This window comes from Oryx dammah, unplaced genomic scaffold, assembly GCF_014754425.2.
Source record: "Oryx dammah isolate SB20612 unplaced genomic scaffold, SCBI_Odam_1.1 HiC_scaffold_9, whole genome shotgun sequence".
NCBI classification, from domain to species: domain Eukaryota; kingdom Metazoa; phylum Chordata; class Mammalia; order Artiodactyla; family Bovidae; genus Oryx; species Oryx dammah.
Window position 1 is genome coordinate 31,607,466 of NW_024070193.1, and position 22,220 is coordinate 31,629,685.

The 22,220-nt window shown below is 40.4% G+C and overlaps 1 protein-coding gene across 1 annotated transcript in view; it reads left to right on the forward strand.

Annotated features, from left to right (window-relative positions):
* Positions 1–7,203: 7,203 nt before the first annotated feature.
* The window catches only part of PPP4R2 (protein phosphatase 4 regulatory subunit 2), a 53,348-nt gene continuing 38,331 nt past the window's right edge, over positions 7,204–22,220 (forward strand). Inside the window, exons 1-2 of the mRNA XM_040246380.1 lie at positions 7,204–7,583; positions 8,534–8,615. Coding sequence (XP_040102314.1) covers positions 7,550–7,583; positions 8,534–8,615 — 116 coding nt within the window. The 5' untranslated portion in view covers positions 7,204–7,549. The remainder of the gene's footprint in view (positions 7,584–8,533; positions 8,616–22,220) is intronic.

The window sequence follows — 22,220 nt, forward strand, 5'->3', positions numbered from 1 at the left end:
AATGGGGCTCCCAGGTGGCTCATATGGTAAAGAATCTGCCTGCGAAGGAGACCCGAGTTCAGTCCCTGAGTCGGGAAGATTCCCTGGAAAAGGAAAGGGCAACCCACTCTAATATTCTTGCCTGGAGAATCCCATGGACAGAGGAGCCTGGTGGGCTACAGTCCACAGGGTTGCAGTCGGACATGACTGAGTGACTAACAATTTTGTGTTGAAAATAAATTGTTGGAAGATCCCTGATGACTCAGCGGTAAAGCACCTGCGTGCAATGCAGGAGACAGGAAGATCCCCTGGAGAAGGAAATGGCACCCGACTCCAGTATTCTTGCCTGGGAAATCCCATGGACAGGGGAGCCTGGCAGACTACAGACCGTGGGGTCACAAAAGAGTTAGACACAACTCAGTGACTGAACAACCAGGACAGAAGGCAGAAGAACAGCTGTAATACAACAGGTGAGACATGTAAACACATAATAAACATCTGAAAAGATTCACAAGAAACTCATGAAGCTCCACCTAGCTGTGGTGGGTATTGGGGTGGGGGAGAACATCTTAAGAGACTTTTTGCTCACCCTGTAGTCTTTGAATTGCTTGATAAAATACTATTTATCAGACATTTGAAAATTTTTAAATTACTACTATTATTATAAATACTAATGATATTTACCCTTCCTTCTGAAATAGGGGCTTCCCTGATAGCTCAGTAGGTAAAGAATTAGCCTGTAATGCAGGAGACCCTGGTTTGATTCCTGGGGTGGGAAGATCCCCTGGAGAAGGGAAAGGCTACCCACTCCACTATTCTGGTGGAGAATTCCATGGACTGTATATAGTCCATGGGGTCACAAAGAGTCGGACACAACAGAGCAACTTTCACTTTCACTTTTCTGGAATAATTCAATCTCCAACCAGTTAAGTGTGGCCAAGAAAAGTAGGTATCTTCCAGGGGCTGAGGGAAAGTAGCCTGGTGCAGGGTGTCAGAGCCCAAGGGAAGTGAGAAAGGAACCTGTTACAGGGACTGCTGATTGGTCGGTTGAGTACTAGGGATTGATAGAATAAATGAATGTACTGAGAGTGAAGAATGAGTTTGTCAAAAATCATTTTTGAGGCTATTATAAACCTTTAACGTGGGAAAAGCCCATGAAGTATCTCACTCAGGATTTGGCACGTAGTAGGCACCTGAATATTTGATTTTGATCTGTCCTGACATGGCTTCAGTATACAAACAAATGTCTGTGGAGTCAGTGAATTTCTTATGCATTGGGACAGTAAACCAGTATTAATTTAAAAGGTTAGCTTGGTGTAAATCTCTGAAGTTCAGAAAACACGGATTTGCAATTCTTGCCCTTGACCTTGTGTAGTTTAATTAAGTTCTTAACCTACAAAGAAAAAAAAAAGAATATACTGAGGAGAGTGGCAACCAGGTTTACTGTTGGACAGTGATGTGTATAGAAAAGGAGAAAACTAAAATGAATCCTCCAGTGTTAGATTGGAATTGGAAGCTGTGAACTCCTAGTTTTATAGATATTGATATAGAAATAAATATATGGATCTATCTGTGTGCCAAGAGGGCCCGGCAATGACATCCCAATGGCCATGAACACCCTAGCAGCCTCAACTAGATTCCTAAGTAGCATTCTCCACCAAAAGGAATTGGGACTTCTTGGAGAAATGCTTACTTCCAGGGCTGGGAAAGGGAGATGCAAGGTGAGCCTCGAATACCTTTTTGTACCAGAAAATAAAGAAGTGCTCCAAGAATGATGGAGACATGTCAAAAAGATGCAGGAGCCAGCTTGAAGAAGGTCTCATTGGCCAAGTCTAGACCAGTTTAGGTATCAATTAATGATAGGAGTGAACTAACCCACTGGATAAAATAGGAATCAGTGAGTCAAAATTATTACAACTAAAAAAATGAGTAAATGAGAGGAGATGACTCTTTGCTTATCATAGGAAGCCAACTGATAAATGTAAAAGAATGATGGAATTAGAAAACTACCATTTGGCAACCAGCATAGTGAATTTTTTTTTTTTTTTTCTTTTTGGTCTTGCCATCTGGCTTCGTAGAATCTTACTTCCCCGTCCAGGGACTGAACCCAGGCCTTCTGCAGTGAAAGCTCAGAGTCCTAACTACTGGACTACAAGGGAATTCTCCATCATAGTAGCAACTTAGCCTAAAAGCATGCACATAATAATTAGTTCAGTCAAGTAACATCAATGGAGGTGAAAACTTGAGAGTGAAAATCTGATGAGAAATGGGATATTTGCAAAGTTTCACAGTTCTCATAAAACAATTTAAATTACTATCATGGACTTAATAGTAGCCCCTCAAATTATATGTCCACATCCTAATCTCTGGAACCTGTTATTGTTACCTTCCTGTTAAAAGCAGTGTTTGTAGATGTAATTTAAGAATCTTGAGCTAAGAAGATCACCCAAGATTATCCAGATGGGCTCTTAATCCAATAACTAGTGTCCTTTTAAGAGTAAGGTCAAGAGAGATGTGATAGACACAAGAGGCAACATGACCACAGGGGCAGAGATGGGAGCGATACATGCAGTCACATGTCTAGGAATGCTGACAGTCGGCAGAAGCTGGGCGAGGCAAAAGAACTGACTCTTTTGTGGAGCCTGCAGAGGGATCGTGGGCCTTCTTACATCCTGATCTCAGACTCCTGGCCTCCAGAACTAAGAGTCCTGGATCCTATGGACTACCCTTGTTTTTGTTTAGTTGCTAAGACGTGTCCAACTCTGTGACCCCATGGACTGTAACCCACCAGGCTCCTCTGTCCATGGGATTTTCCAACCAAGAATACTGAAGTGGGCAGCCATTCCCTTCTCCAGGAGATCTTCTCTACCTAGAGATTGAACCAGCATCTTATCACTGGTAGGTGGATTCTTTACCACTGACCCACCAAGGAAGCCCAATGGAGTACCCTTCCCGCCTCATAAATTCCCATTTCATTCACACAGTTTGAAGTGCATCCCCAGGATTGCAGCAAACTTCATGAAGCCATCCACCCAGGCAGTACCTGCCAGTCTGTTCTCCTAACTCTGGTCTTCACCCGTGCATGGCTACCAGCTGCCACCCCACCATTGTGGCATCACAGAAAACAACCCTGGGTCTTTTAGAGCAGACTTTTTGTTGCACTTATTTCTAATTAAAAACACACACACACACACACACAATCTTTATATTTAAAATGGATAACCAGCAAGGACCTACTGTATAGAACATGGAACTCTGTATGGGAGGGGAGTTTGGGGGAGAATCGATACATGTATATGTATGGCTGAGTCACTCTGCTGTGCACCTGAAACAATCACATTATTAATCGTCTATATTTCTTTATAAGATAAAATGTTTTTTAAATTTAGATTTTGAAAGTCTCTGGGAAAAAGCTAACCTTGATGATATGTGAAGCTTTCTCTTATTTGTTTGGAAAACTGGATTCCTCCTTATTGTCCACCTTCCTCTACCTTCATTCTGGAACCCACTGCGATCTACAAATAAGGACTAAAAAGCATGAATAAAAGACCATGAGCATCAAAGAGCCTCCAAGTCTCTCTTTTGGCATTTTAATCCAGCCTGTTCTGTGCCCTTCAGCCTTTGTAGATGGTGTGTGGGATTTTCTATTCTTTTCCTCAATCTCCTCTTCTCACTTTCCACAGGATCATCTCAGAGGGATGGCCCAAACTCAAGTCATTCTCACTGGGGTTACACAAAGATCCTCGCACATGTTTTTCTGACACAGTCTCGGTTGCTTTCTCTTCCCCGTTCTTCTTTTGTCTCCATCTTCCACCTCCTCCTCTGTGTTGTCAGGCTTTTTCCCTCTTGTGTACCCCCAGAGGAACGGGCTAGTCTTCTTGCAGATTCACACTTATTGAAGGGACACCTCCTCCATTATACCCAGTCTCTGTGCGAGGAAGAGATTCCCCACGTTTTCTCTGCAACACAGAGGAAGCCCTCACGGACTGTTTGCCTGGTTAATACCATCCCCTTTGCCTGAAAGTCTCTTCTCTTGTGGTACAAATATTTTCCCATCTTTAAGTTAGTCTCTTCCAAAAGGTAACTTCTATCGTTCCCTGGAAGAGATGTTACAGGCCTCTGACCATTTGATTTGCGTATTTGCCTTCTACTTTGCATCAGAGTCTATTCTTCCGTCTTATTTCCCCTGGTCGTTTGCAACCTTCTTGAGTACAACACAGAGTCTCAGGCTCTGAAATCCATCCAGGTTTGAATCATGGGTCAGTCACTTGCCTGTGTAGTTGTATCACCTTGGACAAGTTAGTTCACATTTTTATACCTCAGTTTCTTTAGTGGGGGTCATAATCTCATTTATAGGATTTTTGTAAGGATTAAATTAAATATTTTTCTAAAGTGCTTAGAAGAATGCTAGACACATAGAGAATACTTAATGTTAACCTATTAATATTAATTACTAAGTATTATCAGTTACTATTAATATTCTCCTTTGTTGCATTAGTTATCTAGTACTATGTAATTAAATTCTCTCAGAATTTAGAAGCTGAGAACAATTATAAACATTTTTCATCTTTCACAGTTTCTGTGGATCAGGACTCGAGGCACAGCTTAGCTGGGTGGTTCTGGCTTGGGATCCTTCACAAGGCTGTGGTCCAGATCCCAGCTGGGGCTGCAGATTACCTGGGGTGGGAAGACTCAAGTTAAAGTCATCAGTGTTCTCCATTTGGGCATTTAAACAGGCTGCTCTGATGTTCTGGTGACGTGGCAGCTGGCTTCCTCTAGAGAGAACAGTTTATGACCTAGCCTCAGAAGTCAAATACCATCCCTTCCACCAAACTTATTGTTCACACAATAAGTTTGCTCTGATTCACCTGGGAGGGGACTACACTAGGACATGAATTCCAGGAGGCAAGGATCTTGGGGGCAATCGTAGAGGCTGGACATCACATTTTGTTTTGCTCTAAGTGGGTGAGTATCAATAGGAGGCTCTAGAAATCGCAGACAGTGAGATGAGCTCTGGCTAGAGAAAAGTTCCCAGGAAGAAGGAAGAAAGGAACCAAATAAAGTATTTCCTCAGCTTTATCCCTTGCCTCTCCGTCCACTGCACTCTCAGCTTTAGCCAGACTGAAACCACCTCACTCCTCCATCTCATTTCAAGGCCCGTGCACATCTACAGTTTTTCTCTTTGAACGCTTCTCCTCTCCACTTCACTTGGGCTACTTTCCTTTCAGAATTCAGCTCTCAGCTTAAACACAACCACTTCCTCTAGGGAAAGTTTTCCCTGATTCCCTTAGGCTGTGGCTGCTGTGTGTACTTTTATCTCCTTTCATGGACCTTATCCAGTTTTTATAAGTTGAGGCATCTCCAAGTGAGGGGAACAGCTGATGAAAAGGGACAGAGCAAGGTGTAAGAAATTAGCGTGGTATGTTCTCTAAAAGAAAGTTCCAGAAGAACTTTAGGTGATCATGGAATTTTCTTTCTCTGCTGTACAATGTAAAAGTCACTAGCCTCGTGGGGTTTCTGAACACAGGAAATGTGGCTAGCGAGACTGAGAAATTGAATTGTATTGAGGAACTCAGGAGTTGAATTTAAATTTTATTTAATTTAAATTTAAATACCTACACGTGGCTAGTGGTGACTGTATTGTTCCACACAGTTCTTACCAGAAGACCCCTGCTTAAAGACAGTCCAGGGTGGCAGAGAGAGAGGCTAAGCTTTGCTATGTAGAGGACGGGCCCCTTCAGACTGGAAGGGCTCCTCTGTCCTTGGAATTCTCCAGGCAAGAATACTGGAGTGGGTTGCCATTTTCTTCTCCAGGGGACAATAAACTAAATCCAATGTATTTAACAGGCTTTCCTGGTGGCTCAGCCATAAACAATCCACCTTCAATGCAGGAGATGTGAGTTCGATCCCTGGGTGGGGAAGGTCCCCTGGAGGAGGGCGTGCCAACCTACTCCAATATTCTTGGTGGGAAAATCTCATGGACAGAGGAACGTGGCGGGCTTTAGTTCAGAGTGTTGCAGAGTCAGACAAGACTGAAGCAACCAAACACAAACATGGGTGCATTTAAAGCACTGGCCCAGGGTGAAGACATCATTCTAATACATCTCCTACAAGGCTCTTTGTAACTGAGCAGGATACTTGGAACAGTGAAAGGATCTAAAGATACTAGGGACTAGTTCTCTGATGGCAAAATTGAAGAAATTATTTTTTTGTAGTGGGGCTTTTCCCTACGTCTACCACCTACGGTCAGGGTCAGAGCCACTATCTCTTAAGAGGGTCAACACCTGTGATGGTTGTGTCTAAATTTGCACTTTCTAACACCAGTCAAGAATTAGCTTTCTGTCCTCCCTGCCGCCCCCTCTCCCTTCCTTCCATGGGTTTGGGTTAGGCTTTGAGAAGCGATGGTGGAACAATTCAGTAACTTTTCTTGAAAAGCTCATAGACAAGGGAGAGTAATAAAGATGTTCACACACTAGCTGGTTGCCAGAGGTTCTAGGTTCTACTGTTTTGCTAGACTACGTCTCTACGCCTCAGCTATCCCGTTTGTAAGATGTCAGGGCTGGGAGAGGACTTCCGAGGCCTCCGCCCTAACTTCCTGGGCGCTTATGTAATGTAATCAAAACCATAATGATAATAAAAACAGCAGCCACATGAAGTTGAGTGCTTATGTTCCAGGCACCACATGCGCTCAATGCTTTATTGTGGCAGTTTCACGAACTTCCATTTTGTGGATGAGAAAACAGAAGCTATGTGAGTTTAAGCAACTAGGTCACACAAGTAGTATTAATAAATAGTTGCGTTGGACTTTAAATTCAGCTGGTTCCTTGCTTACTTAAACGTCTCATGCTTTTGCTGCGTTCACTCCTTCTTTTCAACGCTGGGCCACTGAAGTGCTTTGGGTTCAGGCAGGGAGTTAATTTTGTCACGATTACTAGTGATACTGTTTTTTTTAATGCGTGTTCTGTGTGTATACAGTCTCACTTAATTTTCACAGCAACCGTAAAGAGTAGTTCATACTACTCCCACCATTGTACAGATGGGGAAAGGGAGGCTCAGAGGGACTGATTAAATTGCTCAAGGTCACACAACTAGCAAACAGCAGGGATCCACAGTCAAACTGCGCCCACCCCGCCGCCTAGACCCCTCCGCCGCCTAGACCACTGCGCCTCCAGCTTGGTGCAGGGAGCTCCGGCCAACCCAAGGGGTAGGCGGGGCCGCCCTGCCGGGTCTGGGGGCCGGCCGCGGCCGCACGCCTCCGCCGCGCACGCGCTCTCGGGCTCCGGGTCCGGACGCGCCGCGGGCGCGAGGACGGCGGCGAGGAGCGTGCGCGCGGTGACGTGCCGGGCGCCATGTTGGAGGGCTGGTGGTAGCGGCTCGGGGAGGTGCTCGCTCTCTCGGTCTCGCTCTCTCGCTCGCTTCCCCCAGCTCCCTTCGGTGCCCCCCCCGAATCGCCTGCGTGCCGGAGTGTGTGCGAGGGAGGGGGAGGGCGTCGGGGGGGGTGGGGGGAGGCCTTCCGGTCCCCGGGAGACCCGCGGAAGGAGGCGGAGGCTGCGAGGGACTCCGGGAAGCCATGGACGTCGAGAGGCTGCAGGAGGCGCTGAAAGGTGGGGGTAGCTGCCCCCTCTCCCTTCCTCCTTACCCTCCGTGGCCGCCTCTCCGCTCCCTTCTGGGCGAGTGACTCCGCGGGGCCAGGCTGGGGGGAGGGCGCCCTTCCCCGGCTCCCATCCCCCCTCCCGCTTTCCCGGGGGCGGGGAGCCCCGTGGGCAGCTCCCTCCCGCCCCGCTCTGGGCTTTGTGTCGGCCGCCGGCGTCTGGGCTGGGGGAGGGGAGTCGGGAAGCTCTCGAGGGGGCCCCGGCCCCTCTCCCACTCCCCGTGAACGTTTCGTGGGCCCGCAGCCCCCTCGCAGGCAGGCTTCGTTCTCTATCATCCCCCTGCACACCGGACATCGTGGGGAGAGAAAAAGTGAAAGGTTTCGGGGCGGGGGTAAGGGGGCGGCAGAGCAACTTTCAAGTGTCTCTGGAGGCCCTTTTTTCAGAGCTTCTGGAGTCATCTTCCACGCGCCCCAATTCTGAAGTGGTCGCCTTCCCAGTTCCGAATTGCTCGCCATCCGAGCAACAGGCTTGAGAACTTAGAATACCGTGATTGCAGCGTTTTGAGAATTAGACTTTGATACCAAGGATCATTGGTTGATGACTGCAAGAGGGAGCTGGTGTTGCATATAACGCAGATTTATGAACTTCACGTAAACAGTTTGGGGGGAGTTGGGATCTGGGGTTTGTATTTTAACAGGTCTTTGAGATGAATCCCCCGGACTGCATTAAGGATGGTTGGTGGAGAAGTGCCCCCTTTAGGAAGGGTCTCGTTATCTGTGAAGAGTGACATTTGAAGTTGGAGAGTCAGGGTGATATTTATTTGAGAGGCTTTTTAAATTAAAAATAAAATTAGTTTCTTAATATGAGGAATGACTGGAGAGGAAAGTTTGTTTTTAAAGGGCATTGGAAATGGTTGGTGGACTTTGAAAAATACTAATAACTTTTGTTCTTCCCTTATCTAGATTTTGAGAAGAGGGGGAAAAAGGAAGTTTGTCCGGTCCTGGATCAGTTTCTTTGTCATGTAGCCAAGACTGGAGAAACAATGTGAGTTGAAAACGTAATCGTATTCATAAACCTGTGTGTCCTTAAGAATCGCTTAGGAAAGGGACAGAAGTGTATTTCAGAAGCATTGAATAATCTGTCTAAATTGTACAAGCCCCATATTTAAAGCATTTACTTAGTGTATATGCTTCATTCACTTCACACCATGCTCTGTAATGATTTTTTAAATTGTATTAAAATTTTTCTTTATGCTTTTGCACATTTAGAATGTATTCATCTAGAACAGCCAGAGAAAGGAAGAATGCATGTTCCATTGTGACTCTTTTTGTCCATAACAATTGGGCTTATTTCCAGAATTCTGTGGCTTTGATTCTATTTCAGCTTCTTCTTCTTTTTTTTTTTTTTTTTAGTGGTGGTATTTTCTCATATTGTCCTGTATCCAGCCTTTTGTTGTCATCTATATATGTGGGTGCTGGAAGTATCACTTCTGCTTATTCTCTTGGGCACTCAGGGTGATTATCTGACAAATTCCAGATGCTACAGTCTTGACTGTCCTGTAAACTTTCTAGGATCGCTAACTTGTTAGCATATGCTCAGCATTTTATTAGGCTTGATTCCAAATGTTGTGAATCTGAAACTTATACTGTGAAGTTAAGACTGTTTTCAAAGGAACATTTATGAATCTAAAACTTACACTGTGAAGTTAAGATTGTTTTCAAAGGAACATTGTTTTATTGTGTCTAGTGTGTTTTGCAGGAGTTGTTTTCATTGTTGGACTGTTCATTTGTAGAGAGCAGTGCAGATTTGTTGTAGTCGTGTCGTTGTATAGGGGTAGGGAGCAGGAAGGGGAGAGGTTTTGGAAGGTGTAGTGTTAAAAAGTGGGTTTTTTAAAAATTCTTTTTGAGGCCTAATAAAAAGCATGTAAGCTTCAGCAGTTATGTACATTACGTAATTATGTATCCTTTGTTTGGCTTTATTAGCAAATGTTCTTTTCTTACAAGATTTGCTTATGGTTGCAGCATAGTCTCCTGATAACTAGCCTGCTTTTAAAAGGGGCAGGGGGAACCTCTTTAGTGGTCATGCCAACAAACTGAAACTCCTTGGTGCTTATTAAAATTACCAGTCACCTTAGGAATTTGACTGATGCATTCAACCTGAAGTTTATACTTACTGCCTTAAAAAAGTGGAACCCTTCAGAATTAAAAAAAAAAAGTAATTTTTGCTTCTGAGTTATAGTCTCTTAGAACATCTTAATTTTTAAAAAATTGATGCTGAATAACTAATTTTTATTAATTGTTAGTTGGTCCTAACTTATACCTCTACAATATCAGGAGGAGAAGCATTTTACTTCAAAGTTTTAATAAACAAGATTGTTTGGAGTTAAATACTTAAACGTCTTTCTAGGTCTGTGCAGATTGCCTTCCCTTCTTGATATAGTGCATGGGCCGTAAATGTGTAAATAGTTGAAAGTTTCTTCAAGGAAGCTTTTTAATATCCTGTTTGACTGGATCACCAAGGGGCTTGGGAAATTTAACCTGATTTTTCTGGACAATTATTTATCTAATAGAGGACTTTAGAAGATCAACAGTTGTCCCATCCTTGTCCACACTCCTCTCCCTCCCTCCCCGCTAATCTCTAGGTCTTACTATAGGTCTTACTATTTTTGTATTAAAATGACTGGTGGTGTTAGATTCTTTATGGATTTTGGAAGATATTTTTAAATTTATGATTCAGTGTTTTTACATTTAGTTTTATTTAGCCTTTGGTTTTTTAATCAATCTGAGCGTGCCTTAACTTTTGATATGGAAATTTGCAGTTTCTGTCATCATTTATGGTTAAACTGAGCTTTGTCTAACTTCTAAGATTGTAAATAGAATGAAAATCTAAAGGATAGTAGTTCAGATCTTTCTGATGTTTTAGTATAGGTGGGTTTCTTAAGAATTCCTGGGTTTCTTCTCCTCATTTCTGATTTTAGAAAATAAGTTTATTCAGTAATGCCTTTTTTTTTTTAACCCTTCATTTATTGAAAACAACTTCATTTATTGAACTATATATTCTGGTAAATTTTGACATCTGCACTCATGAAACTATCACTGCACTCCAGATGGAGACTCTATAAACATTACTCCCTCTTGCCCTTTGTTACTTGTCTTCCATGTGTGTGCTCATCCCATCAGGTAGGTTAGTTAGCATGTTCTGAAATTGTATGTAAATAGAATCAGACAGTGTATTCTTTGTCTTTTAACAATTTTTTTTTTAATTGGAGGATAATTGCTTTATATCTGCCTTTTTTTACTCAGGGTAACTTAAGATGACTCCATGTCCAGAAATCAATAATTGATTCCTTTTTATTTTTGAGTAGTATTCTTTACATGGATATCCTACAGATTTTGGTTCATTCACTTGTTGATGGACATTTGCATTATTTCCAGGTTTAAAAAAAAAAAAAACTGAACATTTGTGTATGCGTCTTTGTATGCATTCTTTTCTCTTGGATAGCAATCCATCCACGAGTGGAATGGTTGGGTCATATGGTATGTGGATGTCTAACTTTAGAAACTGCCAAACTGTTTCCTAGAGTGATTGTACCAGTTTACTTTTCCACTACTAGTATGGGAGTTCAGATCAGTTTCTCCACATCCTTTCCAACACTTACTATGATCAGTCTTTCTCATGTCAGGTATTCTGATAGGTGCCTATTGTATAGTGATTGTAATTTGTATTTGCCTAATTACTGATGATGTTGAGCATCTTTTCACGTGTTTATTTGCTGTTTGTGTCTCTTTAGTAAGTTGATGCTTCACATCTTTGCCCATTTCAAAATGGAGTTCTTTGATTTCTTACTGGATTTTGAGAGTTCTTTATGTATATGGATACAAATTCTTCATCTAATGTGGTTTGCAAATACTCGACTGTGTGGCTTGTCTTTATTCTCTTAACAGTGTATTTCAAAGTGAAATTTTAATTTTAATTCCATTTTGATTTTTAAAAATTTCCTCTCTTGAAGGATTCTTACTGCATTATTTGTTGTGATCATTTGTTCTTCTCTGCTTTCTAGTTTAGTCATTGTTTCCTGAAGTAGTTTTTTCTGTTCTTGGTCTCTGCTGTGTTCTATTGCTTCATTTTCTGAGTTTCTCTGACTGACTGGCATCATGTTTCTCATGTTTTTAGCTCCTTTTGAAATAGTATAACGTTTTGATCAAGTCTTTCTAGCTCTGCTTCACTGTCTTAAGGGATGTTATTCTGCTCCTTATTCTCCTTTTCTCTTAACCACAGTTTCATATCTCATTTGACCTTGATATTTTTGTCTTGCATTTTTATATAAAAGTAGTTTTCCTGACCTTTGAGTAGGAGTCATGGTTCAGAGTAGTTGTTGTAACTTCACAGAGCTCTCTCATTGTTTTTGTGAAGTGTTAGAGCGTGGAGCTTGCTTTCTGAAATTTCTAGGTTTTGTTTTGCTTTTATTTGGAGCTTCTGTTTCCTTTATCTTGTCCCTTTCTCTTGTGTGTGGGGTCTCCTCTGGATGGGAGCTCTGGTGGGTCACTTTCAAGAGCTCATGGGAACAAGACTTTATCCTTTTCAGCTCTTGTTGGAGATTTTTCTATTCATTTATTACTGGAGTAATGCGTATCTCAGTTTCAGCTGTTCTCAGATTGACCTGCCATGATTTCTTGTGAACAACTGTTGGCTGTTTTGTGTTTCTCCTATTTGTAGCCCTTTCAGATACACTGACTTCTGTTTCTTCTTGTACAGATTCTTATAATGTACAGGTCTTCTGACTGTGAGTGTTTCCTTATTAACTTATTTTTGGGGGGTTGTGAGATAACCTTGTTCAGGTAGATTTGTTGCAAATGTTTTTGCTTATTGGTTTTGGGTTTTGCTGTCTACTTAACGTCTGACATAAGGGGTTTGGAGAGATGAAAAATTCTAGCACCTCTGCCATCCTTTTAGAATTAATGCTATTTAGGAGAACTTTGTAAGTCAGTCCCTGTTAAGTTGGTTTCTTTATCTATAAGATGGGGATAATAATAGTACCGCATAGCATGAGTACATCATACATGGAAAACTTGGAAAACCAAACACTACTTGGTAAAGTGTTAACATTATTTGTTTACTCAATAAATAGTAGTTGTTAATTGTGTTGATACTGCTTATATTGAGTCTGCTTTTTTCCCTCCTTGCAGTTTTAAGCTCTTTGTATTTATTAATTTTGACATATCACTGAGGAAATCACAGTTAAGTTACTTTAAAGTAGTAGTAATCAACAACTGAGATGTCCATTATTATAAATAAAATCTCCTTAAGTCCATGAAGCTGCTAAATCCTTCTCTGGCTTTCTTTAGGAGGGAATTTTGTCTAGCATAGTGTTGGACACTTGGAATGTTATTTCTAAAATGTCACTTTCACATACTACTTTTGGCATTTTTGCCGTATCCTAGCATCTGTATAATTATTTATTTTTAGGTTGGGTTACTTTTTTCTTCAGATTTTTTAAAGATGGAAAAATGACAGATAGAGGTTAAGCCCTCATTTTGCCCCTCCCCAGAAGTATAATTAATATGTTAATTTCATCCTATTAATCTAGTGAGAAATAAAGTCTGAAACTAGTGGTTTGTTGAATTAGTTACATCTTTCTGCATCTTTTTAAAATCTATAATAAAGTGTTGATTAGTATTGATTACCCATGTGCCATCTAAATTCCTGTCACGTATGTGCCATTATCCCAATGGTACACAGAGGAAGCACAGCAGATTTTCAGTAAATAAAGTTAAGTGGATGCCCTTTTGCATTTAAATATTTTAGTAACTGCAGTGATTAAGATGGGAACATGAAGAAAATTATAGTTTTCCTTTGTTTCATCAGATCCAACCTGCAGACCCACTGCACAGTGGAAGCTAGATGTGCCAGCTTTGTTTTCTGACTGGAATTAACTTCAACTCTTCAATCGTTTGGGTGTACAAATGAGTTCATATTTTCCATGTTTATTCCAAATTTTTACTAGGAGTTGGCTAGTCCCCTAATTTCATGAGAGTTAGCATGTGGTAATGTCATTCTTGGAAGGAGCATGGCTTGATTCTGAATTGAGGTTAGCAGCGTGTCTGTGTGAATTAGGACTGATCATTTGTGAACCTGTTTCCGCAGTTGAAAAATGGGGTTTATATCATGCAGTTGCCTCAGATATTGTGAGGATGTGAATAAATGAAAACATGGACCTATAGATAGTGAAATTGGGGAAAGAATAAAAATTACAGTTGTCTATGTGTTGAGTTTAAATAAGAGCATTTGGTTTATGAAACAAGTCTGAGGTACTTAATCTTGTGGCAAGAGCTCTGGTTTGAGAATCAGGAGAGCAACAGAGAGGCCTGGGTTTGAATTTCCTGCTCTGTCACTTAGTCTGTCACCAAGGCAGGCCGACTGACTGCTCAATGCCTTGTTTTCCTTACAGTAAATACAGGTAATGAAGTAAATCTCCCTCAAGGGATGTTGCGATTCACTGGGTTTATGCTTTACAGTGTTTAACATGGCCCCTGTTGCACAGTGACGACCCTCTCCTCCCTTCCACTACTGTTTCAGTTCCCAACAAGCTAAATACAGTGAGCCACATTTCCTTCAGACATTGAACGAGGAGCTTAGAAGAGGTGATTTCCAAATTTCCTTCCATTTCAGAAGCCTTGTAGGAGTTTATATCATGGCAGTAGTTACCAGGGTGGTATTGCAGTAACAGTGATTAAGGGTGCGGCATAATCTTAGTGATTGCTGTTAAATGTCTGCCAGTGCTGAAGATGTTAACTGTTGGGGGTATGTTGCATAGATCAGTAGTTTGGAGACAATTAAAAAAAAATGAGGATCACTTGTCTGTACTTGGATAAGAGACACCAGTCAGTGTTCTCACTAGCTCATGAGAGACACAGAGCGGTTCCCATAATGTCTTAGTGGCACTTAAAAGTTGCCTTTTATCTGCATCCAGAGATCTTCTTTGTGTCTGCTAATGAATGTGAATTCATAATGCTTATGGATTGTTGGGAAGCCTGTCACCAACTTCATGTGGTTTCAAAACATCATCTTAGTAAGGAGATAAGGAATTTATGGTCCAGTAAGAAGATAAGGAATTTATGATTCACAGCCTACAGTAATTTCCCTCTGTTTTGTGGACTATTGGTCTTTTACCTTTTTGATATGGAGTTTATTGGGGTGGAAGGGTGGGTGAGTGTTCATGTTTGTGTCTGCCTCCCTAAATCAGTTTTCAGTATCAATAGCAGAAAAATTTTAAAGTCACTTACCAAAACAGTATAGACAGTTGAAGAGGAGACTGTCAGCTGTTATTTAATTTAGTACTTAGGCCTGTGAAAGCTTTATATTTTAAAATACTTGGTGAATGTGAGAATGTTAGATCTTCATTTTTGCTAGGCCTTCAGATGTGTTCAGTTGCTCATTTTTGTTTTCTTTGGTTTCACCCATTTTATATATGTTATTTATATAAAAAGCAGTCCTTTTTATATATCAGGCTGTCTGGGTTTGACAGTCCTTATAACTACCCTCCTAACTCTGTTCCTACCAAAATAGATTGAATATGATTGAGAACATACATCATTGATTGTAAAGTGTATAAGAGCTAATTTGTCTCAATTAGTAAAAAAATAATAATAATAATAAAAAATAAATAATAGTAATAATGTACCATATAGTAAATAACATGTCATATATGTGGTAGTTCAGGTAGGGCTTTTTTTTTGTTGCAACGTACCAGTTTGACTTTGTGGCGAGGTGGGGGAGTGGATAGCTTTATTGAGACATCTGCTGTAGAGTAAAAGACACTTGGAGCTGTTTACGTCAAGGTATCTTTGTTGTCTCTGCTTAAATCTCCTTGACTCTAGGTTAGCAGGCTATTCTGGTTTCATTATAAGCTGTTTCAATGACCGTGATGGAGTAAATTAGTCACCTAAGCCCTCTTTTGCTCTGTTCCCCAGCTGAAAATATAATTAATTAAACACTTAGGTCACAGTTTTTATGAAACACCAGGCATTCAGCAACCACCAGGTCCAGTACCAAAATAAGGAACAATTGGGGCTTCCCTTGTAGCTCAGTTGGTAAAGAATCTACCTACAATGCAGGAGACCCAGGTTCGATTCCTGGGTTGGGATGATCCTCTGGAAAAAGAAATGGCAACCCACTCCAGTATTCTTGCCCGGAGAATCCCGTGGACTGTAGCCTGCCAGGCTCCTCTGTCTATGGGGTCGCAAGAGTTGGACACGACTTAGCGACTAAACCAGGCATTCAACAAATCATACCTTGTTTATATACTGTGATATAAAAAATATAAATGAGTAGTAAAAATGACACTTAATACCAGTTTTGATACCTACAAGTTTTTGTAGCTTACTGAAATGAAATCCTAGGAATGAAAACATACTGACTAGTAATATGATCTCAGTTCTCTAATCTCATCAAGCTTCTTTATACTTGGAACTGAGCTAACTGTTTTGCTTGTCAGAATTTGGCTTCAGCTATTATATTTTTCTTCCTTCCTATAGCCAAGTCTGACTTAGACTCTCAGATGTGCATACCTGTACTTGTACTGTCTCCTTATTTGTCTGAGCTACCTGCAGGAGGTGAGGCCTTTTTAGTATTTTGACTCTTTTAAGTCTGATTCTGCTAATGTTATTTTTTTATTGTATGTGGTGCTGGTTAGTACTCCTATCTAGTTAGAGTCTTTGATTGATTTTGAGGTGGTGAGTCAGAAATCTTGGTCCTAGAAGTTTCACATAAGAACTTCTATTTCAGGTTTGGGGTTTTTTTTTTTTGCTTCCTAAAAGGTATACCTTTAATGAACATTTATTTTGTGCCAGACACTATCAGATGTTTAAAGTGCTTGCCCTAATTTAATCTTCACCATTACTCTCTGAAGTAGGTATCTCCTTTTTAAAATAAGGATACCAAGGGTCGTAGAACTTAAATAGTTTTAGGATGGTCCAGCTGGTGAGTGACAGAATTGGGATTTAAACTCAGGCATTCTGATTTCAGACGGTCAAGAATTTGCCTGCAACACCTGAGAACTGGGTTTGATCCCTGGGTTGGGAAGATCCCCTGGAGGAGAGCATGGCAACCCACTCCAGTAGTCTTGCCTGGAGAGTCCCCATGGACAGAGGAGCCTGGTGGCCTGCAGTCCATGGGGTCTCAAAGAGTCAGACACAACTGAGGGGCTAAGCACAGCACAGCAGATTCTGACTTCAGATTCTCCTATAACCTGTACTTTATACCACTTGGCACTTGTTCAGCAATCTTCTCACATCTGAGAATCCTTACAAAACTACTTAGAATTTGAAGCTGCACATTTGGGAGGAATCTATTATCACTGTTATTTTTGTAATTTCTGAGGCTTTTATGCTGTTTACCCAAGCCAGACCCCACATACCCATCTAGCCGCCCTTTCTTGTGCTGTCTTGTGATATGATCGCCTAAGGCGCTGACACTACAGATAGTTTCCTGGGGAAGAGGATTGTGGCATGTATGGGGAAGGTGGTGGTGGAGGTTTGCTCATAAGTTGTGTCCAGCTCTTAGAACCTCAGGGACTAGAGGCTCCTCTGTCCATGGGATTTCTCAGGCAAGAATACTGGAGTGGGTTGCCATTTCCTTCTGCAAGAAAAACTATTAGGGGATATTGATTGAAAGAGTTAGTAAGGTAGGTGACTTGATGTACCCTAACATTGGTAATTTTGATCATTTTCCAGTGACGTCAAATGCTGAAACTTTTCAGTAATTGTAATTTTGCAGAGGTATAAATTTGAAGCATACAGGTAGTGAGACTGATGTACTTTTAGCTGGAATGTATACGCCTCTTTAATGTATGCATCTTGAATTTGTTGTTCTCAATCACCCAAAAATCTTAACCTTTGTAATATTGGGAGGTAGATGATACTATTTACAGGTGATGAAATGAGAAAATACTTACTATACAAGGATTTGAAGTTAGATTTAAGAGGTTTTATGCTTCCTTGGTAGCTCAGATGATAAAGAATCCACCTGAAATGCAAGAGACTCTGGTTTGATTCCTAGGTTGGGAAGATCCACTGGAAAAGGGATAGGCTACCCACTCCAGTATTCTTGAGCTTCCCTGGTGGCTCAGCTGGTAAAGAATCCACCTGGGAGACTTGGGTGTGACCCCTGGGTTGGGAAGATACCCTGGAGAAGGGACTGGCTACAGACTCCAGTATTCTGTCCTGGGGAATTCCATGGACTGTATAGTCCTTGGGGTCACAAAGTGTTAGATATGACTGAGCAATTTTCACTTTCACTTTTTTCAAGAGATTTTACAAGTGTATCTGTAATTTTTGCACTATTGTGTATTGTTGGGAAGAAGGGTGAGATAGCTTTTTGTTAACAAAATATTTCACTCAGAATTGTTTGTACTAAAGTGAACTTAATATTTCTGGAGATGGTTTTATTCTGGTCTTATTTTAAGGGTACTGTCCATGAGGATTCCAAGGTAGCTTTTGAGATTTTGGTCTTTTTTTCTCCAAGTGGTTCTTTAATTAGAGACTGGTCCACCTTTTCTAGGGCCTTTGCACATTAGAATATTTCTGCATAGAGTAATATTGAAGTGGGTAGAATATGGCCTGGTTTTCTGTTACCACCTGTGAAGACTGTTGGTGAACTCTGGGTTTTCCTGTTAATAGGCTGTTGTAAGACAATTTTGTCCTAACTGTTCATGTTAGAGGGTTCATGGGTATACCTTGTTAACCTTGTCATCCACTTTTCTGATAAATGTTGTCTGTGGCATTTGGTTTTGCTGTCTTAGTTGCTCTAGCATTTGGCAGAAGTGAATGCCACAACTAGAATTTGGCCCCTTTATTAATCTTTGTTCTTGTTTGGATTGGGCCACTTTAAAAAATTCCAAAATGTTAGGTGAGTATATGGACAAGTGGTATATATTAATACTTGTAGAACTTTCAGTGTTTCTAAAAGTATCTTAAATCTGAGGAATATCACATATATGCTTTTCAATTTTATATCTACATATTGGTTAACAAGTTTAGTTAGAATAACTGCATTTTGAGTTTAATGGGTCATTAATTTAATTATTGTATCTATAATAAGTTAGATTAAAAAATTCATGTGCAAAGATTATGGAAATTAATACTCCTTTGGAGAAGCCTGTCTAGTTTTAAAAGCTTTTTATTTTAAAAATGCTCACAGGAATAAAGAAAAATCAAACTATACTCTTAACCTATTTCATCTATATTCTTAATAAATTTATTTTAACGCATGTATGTATATATGTTCTTTAAAAAAACGTGATACCAAATTCTGCAGTTTGGTTTTTGTTACTTGCTGTATTTATATATCTTTTATCAAAACACATCACTGATTTTTTTTGGGTCGCATAGTATTCCATTCTTTGACTCTATTTAGGTCCTTTTTGATGGTCTTAAAGAATTGTTTACAGTTAAAACAATTCAAATGATGCTTAAGTGAGCATAATTATTGGCACAGATGCAACAACAGGGTTTATGGGTTGGAGTTTATGTGCATTATTGTCTTAATAGAGAATGCCAGCTGGCCTTCAAAAAAATTTTTTTTCATTCAAATCCCAAAGAAAGGCAGTGCCAAAGAATGCTCAAACTACTGCATAATTGCACTCATTTCACGTGCTAGTAAAGTAATGCTCAAAATTCTCCAAGCCAGGTTTCCATAGTACTTGAACTGTGAACTTCCAGATGTTCAAGCTGAATTTAGAAAAGGCAGAGGAACCAGAGATCAAATTGCCAATATCTGTTGGATCATAGAAAAAGCAAGAGAATACCAGAAAAACATCTATTTCTGCTTTATTGATTACACCAAAGCCTTTGACTGTGTAGCAAACTGTGGAAAATTCTTTAAAAGATGGGAATACCAAACCACCTGACTTGCCTCCTGAGAAATCTGTATGCAAGTCAAGAAGCAACAGTTAGAACTGGACATGGAACAACAGACTGGTTCCAAATCGGGAAAGGCTGTATATTGTCACCCTGCTTATTTAACTTACATGCAGAGTACATCATGAGAAATGCTGGGTTGGATGACGCACAAGCTGGATACAAGATTGCTGGAAGAAATGTCAGTAACTTCACATATGCAGATGACACCAGCCTTGTGCAGAAGCAAAGAAGAACTAAAGAGCCTCTTGATGAAAGTGAAAGAGAAGAGTGAAAAAGTTGGCTTAAAGCTCAACATTCAGGAAACGAAGATCGTGGCATCCGGTCCCATCACTTCATGGCAAATAGATGGGAAAACAATGGAAACAGTGTCAGACTTTATTTTTTTGGGCTCCAAAATCACTGCAGATGGTGACTGCAGCCATGAAATTAAAAGATGCTTGTTCCTTGGAAGAAAAGCTGTGACCAACCTAGACAGCATATTAAAAAGCAGAGACATTACTTTGCCAACAAAGGTCCGTCTAGTCAAAGCTGTGGTTTTTCCAGTAGTCATGGGTGGATGTGAGAGTTAGACTAAAGAAAGCTGAGTGCCGAAGAATTGATGCTTTTGAACTGTGGTGTTGGAGAAGACTCTTGAGAGTCCCTTGGACTGTAAGGAGATCCAACCAGTCCAACCTAAAGGAAATCGGTCCTGACTGTCTATTGGAAGTTGTCTACTGATGTTGAAGCTGAAACTCCAATACTTTGGCCACCTGATGCAAAGAAGTGACTCATTGGGAAAGACCCTGATGCTGGGAAAGATTGAAGGAAGGAGGAGAAGGTGACGACAGAGGATGAGGTTGGATGGCATCACCAGCTCTGTGGACATGAGTTTGGGTAAACTTCGGGAGTTGGTGACAGACAGGGAGGCCTGGCGTGCTGTAGTCCGTGGGGTCGCAAAGAGTCGGACACGACTGAGTGACTGAACTGAACTGTATACAAACAGTATATCAAAGTTACCTGTCTAGTGTCAGTACTGAGCATTATTAGACTTTCAAGTCTGAAAATCTGATAGATGAAAAATGTTTCCTCAATTTAATGCGCTTTCTTTTCTTTTACTCCAGGATCTTTCCATTTGTTATTGATTTTTGTTTTCTGTTTTCCTCATTTATTAAACTATGATTTGTCCCTTTGTTTTCAGTTTTTTTGCTAGATTTTTATTTTTAAAATAATAGAGTAACTTGATAAAGTTGCTTTTAAATAAGGTATGCTTCTATTAGGAATAATTTTAGTTTAAAACAGTCTCATGATGGTCTAAACTGTATAGGAAAAGGTGGTCTTTGTTTTAATGGGTAGATGGAATTGTTATTTCTGGCATGTATCTTTTTTTTCTCCCATTCCTGAGACAGGTAGTCTTATTTATTTATTTATCAGTAAAAGAAACTTCAGATACAAAGGTATGAACAGTGTCTTCTGCCATGTGGCCCTTGTTTACTTCTTTGTAAATAATCCTAAACAACCAGTTAGAAAAAGCTACATTCTGCCCTTAGGTTGACTGAATACTGACAGCATGCTGGGAACCTCAAAATGTCATGAAGTCCTAGTCAAGCAGAAGAAGTGAAAATACTCCCCACCCCAAAATGGACATATCTTAAAGATTGTTTCTTACTATCTTAAAATTAGTTTTGAATAAATACATACTTTTATTTAAATGTAAGTAAAATACTTACAGTATTTAAGTGAAAATAGTTGAAGATGTGTGAGATTTTTGAGATGTGGGATTTATCTCCAAGTTTGCATTTAATGATGTAATGTAGTTCACTTTCCTTTTTGATACTTCATAACTGTTCTCCGCCAGGGGTAACAACATCTGGAGACATTTTTGGCTGTTATAAATGGAGGGTACAGCAGGCATCAGGATACAGTGAGTGCTGAGTGCTCCAGTGCATGGGATAACACCCACAGCAAAGGGTTATCAAACCCAAAATATCAGTAGTGCTGAGGGTGAAAGATTTTGCTTCATAGGAAAAAGCATATATTAAGCTTTAAAAAGTCTCTGATAGTTTTGTTCTGTGACCTGTGAAATAAAAATACTGATGTGTATGATAAGACCATCAATGTCTTCAACCAAGGCTTCTTAGTTTTATCTTTTAGGATTCTGTTGATACCTGAGAAACTTAGAAAAGTCTAATTTTGAGAGAGAAATACACTTATCCAAGATTTGATAGTTTAATTATAAAGTGTTCTCTTTCCTGATTTTCAGTTAAGAAGAAAGTCCAAAATGCTTTGCCTTTTATCTAATCAGATATTGTCTAGAATTCTTTCTCCTTGCTGGTTATACTCACAACAGTCTTGACATCAGATTTGTTGGGGAGGTTTTCCCACCAAGCAATTCTGAGTCTCCTACAATTCAGTTGTTACGTGTTGTACTCAGAGTTAGCATCAAATCTCTCATGTTAAGGGCTTAGCCCCACAGTCCACCCCCAGACCAATCACAACTCCAGGTTGTTACACCTGTGTTTCTGAACAACCGGCTAAAAATCAGAGGTTTCTATAACCCCTTCCTCGGATTCTGTTAATTAGCTAGAGTGGCTCACAGAACTCAGGAAAACAGTTTACTATCTAGTTTACTGGTTTGGTAATATTACACAGGATATTAAAGGTTATGAATGAATAGCCAGATGAAGAGATACATGCAGTGAGGTCCAGAAAAGTTCTGAGCAGATGAGATGCCTGTGGAGTTTGGGGTGCACCA